The sequence below is a fragment of the Bidens hawaiensis genome, unplaced genomic scaffold (assembly GCF_021521415.1).
Source record: "Bidens hawaiensis isolate Kalapana, Puna unplaced genomic scaffold, B.hawaiensis_p1.1 tig00003897_1, whole genome shotgun sequence".
NCBI classification, from domain to species: domain Eukaryota; kingdom Viridiplantae; phylum Streptophyta; class Magnoliopsida; order Asterales; family Asteraceae; genus Bidens; species Bidens hawaiensis.
The window spans coordinates 260,133-269,791 of NW_027491225.1; the positions used below are offsets into that span (position 1 = coordinate 260,133).

General features: G+C 41.9%; 1 protein-coding gene across 1 annotated transcript; it reads left to right on the forward strand.

The window, feature by feature from the left end:
• Positions 1-5,229: 5,229 nt before the first annotated feature.
• Positions 5,230-7,088, forward strand: LOC143624568 (cyclin-D3-3-like). Its single transcript, XM_077095175.1, has 4 exons — positions 5,230-5,878; positions 5,973-6,177; positions 6,269-6,399; positions 6,597-7,088. Exons 1-4 carry the CDS (start codon positions 5,432-5,434, stop codon positions 6,882-6,884), a joined length of 1,071 nt encoding a protein of 356 aa, XP_076951290.1. The 5' UTR covers positions 5,230-5,431; the 3' UTR covers positions 6,885-7,088.
• Positions 7,089-9,659: the final 2,571 nt, after the last annotated feature.

Here is a 9,659-nt window from a genome sequence, read left to right on the forward strand (position 1 = left end):
CTTCGCACACCTGTGGAGTGCGTGGAGTGGGCTCGTCACGCAGCTCCCAGTGGTGCGTTGGGGGAAGCCATGGCTAGCTACCAGGAGGGTAGGCTAACCAATGAGCTTCGGGTTCTCCTGGCCCGGATGCAGCCGCGCGTCGAGCTGCTTTGTCGTGAAAACGACAAGTTAAAAGCAGCTCGCATTCAAGAAGTAGCTCAGGCGCGGGCTGTCCGGGAGGAGAACAAGAGACTTACCGCAGTGGCTGCGGAAAAGGAGAAGGCCTTCAAGGCCCTCGAGGTTGAAGTTCAGGCCCGTCTCGAGGCCCGTTCCAAGGCTGCCCAAGCTGTTAACGAACAGCTTCGGCTGGCTAAGGAAACTGCACGGAACGCAACTGAGAGGGCCACCAAGGCTGAAGCTGTTGCTGAGCCTTTACGCCTCGAGAATGAGGAACTTAAAGCCAAACTAGAGGCGCTCCAACAGGCTCATGATGCCTTGGCGATGGAAGACGCCAAGAAGCTCCAGGAGATCTTGGACCAGAGGGGGGTGCTTGACCATACTGAGCGGAAGCTAAAGGGCGTTGAAGAGGCTGCGGCTAAAGAAGTGTTGCTTGCCAACCTCAAAAAAAGTGAAGCCGAACGCGCCCGTAACCAAGCTCAAGCTGCCCTCCAGGAGGCTCTGGTAGCCAAGGAATGGCTTCTTCGAGAAGCGTTGTCTCAGGTAAGCTTAACTTCATAATGTCTTCACGCTTTTCTTTGTAAATAGAAAAGGTTTTGATACTTGTATATTTTTTTTTGTAGGTTGTGCATCGAGTCTTCACGGACACATCATACGACGATGCCATGAGTGCAGCCCTCAACGCTTCTCATGAGGATGGGGAAAAGGCCGGCTTCCTGCTTGGTCTAGGGTTCGTTGAGAAAGGCATCCCGCCTTCCAACTTCCCTTTATTTGATGTGGATACTGAAGCTGTTTATGACCAAGCAGTGAATCAGTATGCCGCCTTCCCGCATCCGGTGGTGAAGGTGAACGAAGCTGCTGCTGCTGATGATGGGCTAGCTATCCTTAAAGCTTTCCTTGAACCGCCACGCTCTACTGATGGTGCTGGTCCAAGTGGAAGTGGCCCTGAAGCTTGATCCTGAGGATCCCTTCCCACTGTTAGGATAGGTTTAGCTTGTATAGATTTATATTCTTGTAGGCGGGTAGTTACCCGGCCCTTGTAATGAATATTATGAAATATAAATCTTTGTGCGGGTAAGACCGCTACTTTCACTGGATTACTTGCTTTATAAACGTTATATGGCTTGCTCATGCATACTTTAGTTTAAATTAGCAATTTTCCAAGTGTTTAGAATAAGTTAACCCTTGAACGTGGTAGATAATAGGTTGAAGTTTTGCTTCCTCTTTCGTGATTGTGCGGGTAGGACCGTCACTTGCACTTAGTAGGATGGCTAAACTTTACCAATATCTGACCTGCGTAGAGGTTTTCCTCATCTTTTTAGAAATTTTCTAAGTGTTTAGAATAAGTTAACCTTTGAACGTGGTAGATAATAGGTTGAAATTTTGCTTCCTCTTTCGTGATTGTGCGGGTAGGACCGTCACTTGCACTTAGTAGGATGGCTAAACTTTACCTACATCTAACCTGCGTGGAGGTTTTCCTCATCCTGTTAGAAATTTTCTAAAGTATTTTGAATAAGTTAACCGTTCGACGCGCGGTTGTCAATAGGTTCGGTTTCCTCTCATGATTTGTGCGGTTAAGACCGGCACTTTCATTTAGTTGGATGACCAAAGTTTACCTGACTGACCTGCGTGAAGGTTTGCCGTTTTTTTGGTTTATGCGGGTTTCGCCGCCTTCCCCACGCAACGACTTTCCACGTAATTATGCGGTGAAAACCGGCATATCAGTGTTGAATAAATTAACCGTTCGACGCGCGGTTGTTAATAGGTTAGTGTTCAGTTTCCTCTATCATGATTCGTGCGGTTAGGACCGGCACTTTCATTTAGTGGGATGACTGAACTTTACCTTTAACTGACCTGCGTGAAGGTTTTCCGTTTTTTGGGTTTATGCGGGTTTTGCCGCCTTCCCCACGCAACGACTTTCCACGTAATTATGCGGTGAAAACCGGCATATCAGTGTTGAATAAATTAACCGTTCGACGCGCGGTTGTTAATAGGTTAGTGTTCAGTTTCCTCTATCATGATTCGTGCGGATAGACCGGCACTTTCATTTAGTGGGATGACTGAACTTTACCCTTAACTGACATGCGTGAAGGTTTGCCGTTTTTTGGGTTTATGCGGGTTTTGCCGCCTTCCCCACGCAACGACTTCTTTCACACTTATGTATGCGGTGAAGACCGGCATATCCGTGTGGAAAGTTCATAAGTATAAATGTAAAATCATCAGCGTCGATGTTCTAAGGAGAATCATTTCCATTAGAAGTGGCTCTGGGCCTTTTCTTTACAAATTTGGAATTGATCTACATGCAAACTGTGTAATTGAGCTCCCTTCCATGTTGTTGGGATGGGAGTGCCATCGAGCCGATATGCACCTGGTTCGGGATCTCGTTGTTTACGCAGTATGTAGTCTCCAATCATTGAAGCTGCAATTTTATTCGTGTTTTCCCCAACTGGGGTTCTACACGCATCAGCCTGCTCAGCGTTCATTGCGCCACGAGGTGCGCGAGCGTCCCATCTCTGACAAATGCTTCGACCATGTCCTTTACGTCTGTGCATTCTTTAGTGTTGTGGCCTTTTGTCCTGTGAAAGTCACAGTATTTGCTCCGATCAGCATTGTGACGATGTCGGATTATTGGAGCCTTTGGCCATGGGAGCTCCTCAGTGGCGAATATCTCGGTGACGCTTTTGGTGAGTGGCGTCCATCTGGAGTTCTTGTTCGACTGTACGTTATCCCTTCCGCCTAACCGATGTTGCAAGCCGGATGAGGTGTCAAAGTTTACCCTTGACTGCCAAATGCCTAGCTTCCGCTTTTTGTTTAGTCGGGCGGTAAGGACGTTGTCTTCTCTTGTTTTCTGGGTGTAGAGGTTTGTGCTCTGGGGGAGATCTCTACCCAGTTGCTTCTCCGTTTCCGCAAAGCGTTTTGCTGCTGTCATGATGGCGTCCCATGTGGATGGCATGCCATCTTTACCCGTTAAGGTGCGGATGAGCTCTGGGTCGTTCGCGCCCTGGATGAAAGCAGCGCGAACAAGATCTTCGCTGATATTACCCAGACTTAGCTTCTTTGAGTTGAAGCGAGTGATGAAGTTTGGCAAAGATTCATCTTCCTCTCGAATGCATTTGAGGATTGTCCATTGCTCTTCGGTATACTTTCTTTGCTGGCTGAAGTGTTGGCTAAACTTCTGTTGGAAGTCTGCCCAGTCGTAGATGTGGTTGACCGGTAGACGATCGAACCACGCTCTAGCTGGCCCAACAAGCGTCATTTGGAACATGTAACACCACGTAGGTTCCGTCCAATTACTGACGGTTGCCCCCGCTATGAATCTGTTTAAATGATCGTCTGGATCAGATATACCATCGTAAGTGCCGATGTTGGACATCTGTTTGGCACTTTTCGGGGCGATTGCTTCCGCAATGTCCCTTGCAAATTTGGACGTTCCCGCATTTGCCACAGTTGGTCTGAATGTTTTGGAGAAGTCACGTGGGTTTCCACCCGCGTTTTTTGGTTTGAAGGTTTCTCCGAAATTCCTTCTCGTTTGGAAGTCCGTTTCTTTACGCTTCCCTTTCGCCCTATGGCGAGGGTTTGCGTCGGTGTCGGATTCCTCCCGATCATCGTCCGAGGACTCGCACTCACTGCTCATGTTGAGCTGTTGAGTGCTTCCAAATTCGTCAGCCTGTTGGACGGAACGCAAGCGTTCGTCCAACTCAGCTTGGAATTCCTTCTGACGTGCCTCCGCCCACGCTTTAACTTGTTCAAGTGTTTGGCGGGGGAGTCTCGTCTGTTGTCTTTCCGCCTGGGTATTATTGAATCCCAGGGGATGGTTGTTTACTGCACTTGCCCCAGCTTGGGTAACTGGGGTAGTGTTCGTATAATTTACTGCACTTGCCCCGGCTTGGGTAACCGGGGTAGTGTTCGTAAAAACTGTGTAGTCGCCGGTATTCCCCCCAGTAGCTGGGGTTGTGGTTACCGGAGTTTCTTTAACCATCTTTCCAGAAGTTTGAAAAAACTGAAAAGAAATGAAGTTCTAGCTTTTATGCACGGATGGCGCCAATGAAGAAACACTAATCGGGGGTTAGATAGATGTTTCCCACGAGGGGTTAGACCCGGCAAAGATGGTTCTTCTGATAACCTGCAAAACAGACACCGTGAGCTCGTCACTGAGAAGGGGGGGTTCCTCCTTGTGACCACCCTCCGGCGTGAGAATCAGACTAGATTGCTCTTGAATATAAGTATATATTAAGAGATTGCTAAAGCAGATATCAGGTATAATATGTAAGATACAAGATTGTATATGATAAGATGAGATGATCATACCATTTGGGGTATTTATAGCCGAAGGTAGGTTTCCAAGAAGGTGTAGCCGGCTGAATAGTATTCCTGTTCTACCAACTGTGGCCTACGCACGTGCTATGCTGGTAGTTGGTGGGTAGGAAGCGGCTGACAGTGACCAGGCCTGCTGTGTACTATTCATTTTCCACCAACTACAGGCTATGCACGTGGTATGACAGGAGTTGGTGAGTAGGTAGCGGCTAATAGTGACATACAGTACAAGAGCATGCTGCTCGCCATACTGTTGTCAATGAGCTGTCGTATCTTTGGTCAGATCTTTTGCCCATACCTCGTCAGGTACAGTACAAAAGATCTTTCAGTATCGTACGGACTGGCTCATTTGGGCGGGAGTATTCCCCCTCCCGCCCTTGTGCGGGATTGTTCCCGGCTTGCTCATTCCTTCTTCAGGTGACTACTGAATTATTATGAGTGTTAAGCCTTGTGCGTGTAGCCTTGCTGCGCGGGTAGCCTTCCCTGATGGCTGGTATCCGTAACTGCGGGAACAGGCGGAGTACTTGGAAACCATTGGGAGGCGTTTCCTGCGGGAACAGCTTGCGTACTGCGCGTAAGGACGTCACGTCTCTGAGCATGGTGGGTCCTGCCGATCCAGTTGGTTTCTGCGCAGACGTCTCTCTTTGAGGTGAGTCTTGCGGGTCCAACTGCGCAGACGTCTCTCTTTGAGGTGAGTCTTACGGGTCCAACTGGGCTCTGCTGGGACCTACCTCTTGAAAGATCCTGCCACACAGTATACCAAACCAGTCACAACCCATATTTACAATTGGATGTTCTGATTACACCAATTTCTCAAATCTATTAAAAACCTTCATTATATCATAACTAATTAGAGAATAAAGATATGTTACAATTACAAAAACTCTGTTTTCACTTCATTTTGTTGGTTTCTTGAAGATAATGAATAGAGCCTGTTACATCCTCTTCTCAGAAGAAGAAGATGGTGCCCAAACAACCTACATTTGCTACTGATGATGCCCTTTTGTGCGATGAACAAGACCATGTTTTTGATTTTGATTATGGGTACCAAGAAACCCAAATCTTGAACGATAAAGGTTCAATCTTTACTCATTTTGAGCAAGATCTTTTGTGGGATGAAGATGAGCTTTCGTATCTTTTGTTGAAACAGAAGCAAACCCATTTGATTTGTGATGAATCTTTGATGGGTTTGCGGAAAGAATCGGTTGATTGGATGATTAGAGTGAGTAGCCATTATGGGTTTGTGGCGTTGACGACCATTTTGGCTGTTAATTATTTTGATAGGTTTTTGTTCAGTGGTTCGTTTCAAAGAGATAAGCCATGGATGAACCAGTTAGCTGCTGTTGCTTGTCTTTCTTTAGCTTCTAAAGTTGAAGAGATCCAAGCCCCTTTGTTATTGGATTTGCAAGTAAGTGTTCTTTTTTTTAATATTATTATGCATACCAAGTGTTTGTTAAAATGCCTAAGTGAAATTTATGTGGAATTGAATATTGGTTGGTCAGATGGAAGGGTCAAAGTATGTGTTTGAGTCAAAGACTATTATGAAGATGGAGCTTTTGGTGTTATCTTCTCTCGATTGGAAGATGAATCCGGTAACACCTGTTGCGTTCTTCGATTACTTCATGCGGAGGCTTAGTTTGATGACTCGTGATCTGCACTATGAGTTTTTGAGGCGGTGTGAGCGGATTCTTGTATCGGTTAGCAATGGTAAGCTCAGTTTGATGTCAAATTCATGAAATTTATTCCAATTTCGGTTGAATCGAGTGGTGATGTTTGTTGATTGTTGTAACGATTGCAGATTCGAGGTTTCTAGGGTTTGTTCCGTCTGTGATGGCTGCTGCTATAATGTGCATTGTTAGCAAGGAGATTGAGCCTGATAACACCTTGGATTACCAAAATCAACTTATGAATCTTCTTAATATCGATGAGGTTTGTATCAAATTGACTTAATTACCGTCTTTGTATTCGATTTTGAACACAATTTTAGATCTAATTTAGTCCTTAGTAGCTGCATTGAGTAGATTTAATGAAATAATTATTGCGCATTTCATCAAAGTTATCATTTTTATCTACAATTCAAAGAAATTATAATGACATAACATAATGTGAAATGTATATCTTAACAGGAAAACATAGACGCGTGTTCCAAATTCATCATGGATGTATCGAATAATCATGGAAGCTGTTACTTCCAATTCCAAACTCACAAACGGAAATACTCTTCGGTTCCGGGAAGTCCAAGTGGTGTGGTGGATGCATATTTCAGCAGTGATAACTCTAACAACTCATGGGCGATTGCATCATCGGTGACTTCATCACCCGAACCTCAATTCAAGAACAGAGTTCAAGAACAGCAAATGAGATTGGCTCCAGTCAACCGCGTGTCCATCAGTGTTCTTAGCAACCCTCAATGATCCCGAATAATCGGCTCTCTCTTTAGTATGGTATTTAATTTACTACAATCTTTTCTTGGATATTATTTAATTTGCTAAAGTATGTTGTTATGATGCTATTGCATTGCTACCCTTATTCCTATAACTGTGTTTCTGGTCAAAGGATAGCTTCAACTATGGATTTATCTAAATTTGAATCAGATATGTGAAGTGGCATTGAATTGATAGATTTGTGTAGTTTTCTTTCAAAATGGTTACCTTTCTGATATCAATCTGTGTAAGGGGCAGTATTGTCTATAGGTATTAATGCAATGCATACTTTTCAGTTTTCATTTTGAATCATGACACTTGTTGAATATCATAAATCAATAAGTTAAAGGTGGGTAGGATCATAAATATATATACCGGTATCCGGAAATTGTCAAGTCAGTTGAACTTTCAGAGATAGGAAATATATGTCACAAAGGTAGACCTTAGATTCTTATTTCCTAACTACTAATTACTTTCTTGAATTAAAAAAGATTAGTTTCTTTTCCCTTAACTTCTTAATATAATGGACAAAAGGGTAGCTTCTTGTCTGTTGACTTATGAATTTCTTGATGGATGATTAGGCTTTCAAGATTGTTAATTTATTAAAATTTCTGCTTAACAAAATATATCAAGAAAAGGATTTGTGTTTTTAAAGATAGGATTTTGATTCTAGTTTTCTTGACTTTGTAACTTTCTTGAACTAGGGCCACTTAGTTTATATTCATAATGATCATCTTTTCAGGATTCTTAAGATACCATAAAAACAAGGTCAAGAAAAATGTATGTCGAATGTGATCATTTGGCATGCGTACTTTGACTAGAAAACCTCGATTCTACATTTACCGCGACATTTCTTTAAATTTAGTGAAAAATGAGTAGAAAAAACAAGTTGATCATTGAGACAGATGTACAGAAGATCTTAAAAAGATCAAAAGTAAAATGTGGTATGAATGTTTGGAGTATTTGACTATAATAATATAAAGATATGGGGAACCTCTTGAGTTTGTGGGGACTGGTCAGGGCACTCCTATTCAGAATTCATTGCTTTTCCTCTACTCCAAGGTTGTTTGGTATGTGGTTTGACATTAGTTGTAAAAACATCAATAATATTTTATTATAGATTTATAATAATATTATATAATTCTGAGGAGAAAGAGAGATTTCAATGTGTAGCTAAGCAATGCACATATTGGGTCCACCTAAATTACTTTGGAATGATATATGATGAAATATGAATGCTCTTTTTCCCTCTAATGTCAAGCTTTGACTTAGTCAACTTTTACATTATTGATTCACTCATAAGTGAAAAACCTTGGTGTGAAACTGTGAATTCACTTTCTTGTACCTTTTGTTGTATTCTAGGTAAAACAATCTCAAAGTTCCTAAATTTGTTATTATTACATTTTGTTGAATACTTAAAACCCTTTTTACTGCTTCATCTTTTCTTTATGATCAAAGAGAAAGCAAACTCAAGCATACAAATCAAACACTTATTTATGGATTTTCTTGAATATTTAGATCACTTTTTTCTGTTTGAATCTTTTCTTTCTTTCTGGTCAAAGAGAAAGCAAAGTGATACCTACAAATTAGACACTTTGGTGAGGAAGGGTTTCTGCTAGGCTTCCCTCTTTGAGTTTCTTTTTGTCAGAGAAAGAAACAAAGTGAGAATACACATATCATTGGGACCAATTTCACAGTGATTCTCTTCATCCCCTTTTGTTTTTGTATGCATATGTGAAACAAGGAATATAATCAACTTGTGCATTTTAGTATAAATTACAAAATTATAATCTTGTCCTTCTAGGATTATAAGATAGGTTTTTTGTCTCGTTAATCCTTCTCCCAAGGGGCGGTACCCGAGCACATAGCCACATTCTGCTAAGATGTCTTGTACGTTGTGCAAAATGAGTTGTCCTTGTTGCGAGAATTGATCAAACCTCCTTTGGAATTGAGATGAATACCAAACAGTATTGTTATAGGAGCTTGTACATTGTGTAATGAAAGCTGACGTTGAACTAGCTTTGATCATTTCAACATTCAGTGTTACCTTTTACATTATTTGACATCATAGGACCAGCTCAATTAGGTCAAATGTTGATGGCTGGTGACATTATTTGGCTACTATCAAGTCCTATATCTAAGACAATATTCATTGTTTTTCCTCATACATATCCATTTATATTCATTTTCATATAATGAATTAACGGTACATGATACCTATACTCATCGAGTGAACCCGGTACTGGATATCAAGAAAACCTTTTTGCTGAAAAATAACGTAGTTTGTATTTTGTAAACATACTTGACATCAACACATAATTTATTCCAAATAAAAAGGCATTCATAACATAATTGCCTGCAACAGCTAATATATCATTTGCAAATTAATAATTACCATGGTACTCCTTTTCCATTCACATGTCACGAATTTACTAAATGCCCCTTTACTATTTAGCAAGCTATAGTCATTCATATATGATCCACCAGATATCCATTTTATATCTAATATGTGGTTTAAAATATATCAACAATTCTAATATGGCTATGTGCTCGGGTACCACCCCTTGGAAGAACGATTAACGAGACAAAAAAACCAATCTTATGTTAGGGATTCGGGTATTTCAACACACACACAAACACAAATAATCTGCAAGAGAAAAATATAACGAAGATGAACACGCGAGATTTAACGTGGTTCGGTCTAAACTGACCTACGTCCACAGGCTGAAACCAGGGTATTTTATTATTGCTACTGCCTCACTCGTG

Coding starts and splice junctions, on each gene's coding strand:
- LOC143624568 (XM_077095175.1), top strand. CDS start 5,432: ATGGTGCCCAAACAACCTACATTTGCTACTGATGATGCCCTTTTGTGC. Junction 5,879..5,972: donor CTTTGTTATTGGATTTGCAA/GTAAGTGTTCTT, acceptor TTGGTTGGTCAG/ATGGAAGGGTCAAAGTATGT. Junction 6,400..6,596: donor ATCTTCTTAATATCGATGAG/GTTTGTATCAAA, acceptor ATATCTTAACAG/GAAAACATAGACGCGTGTTC.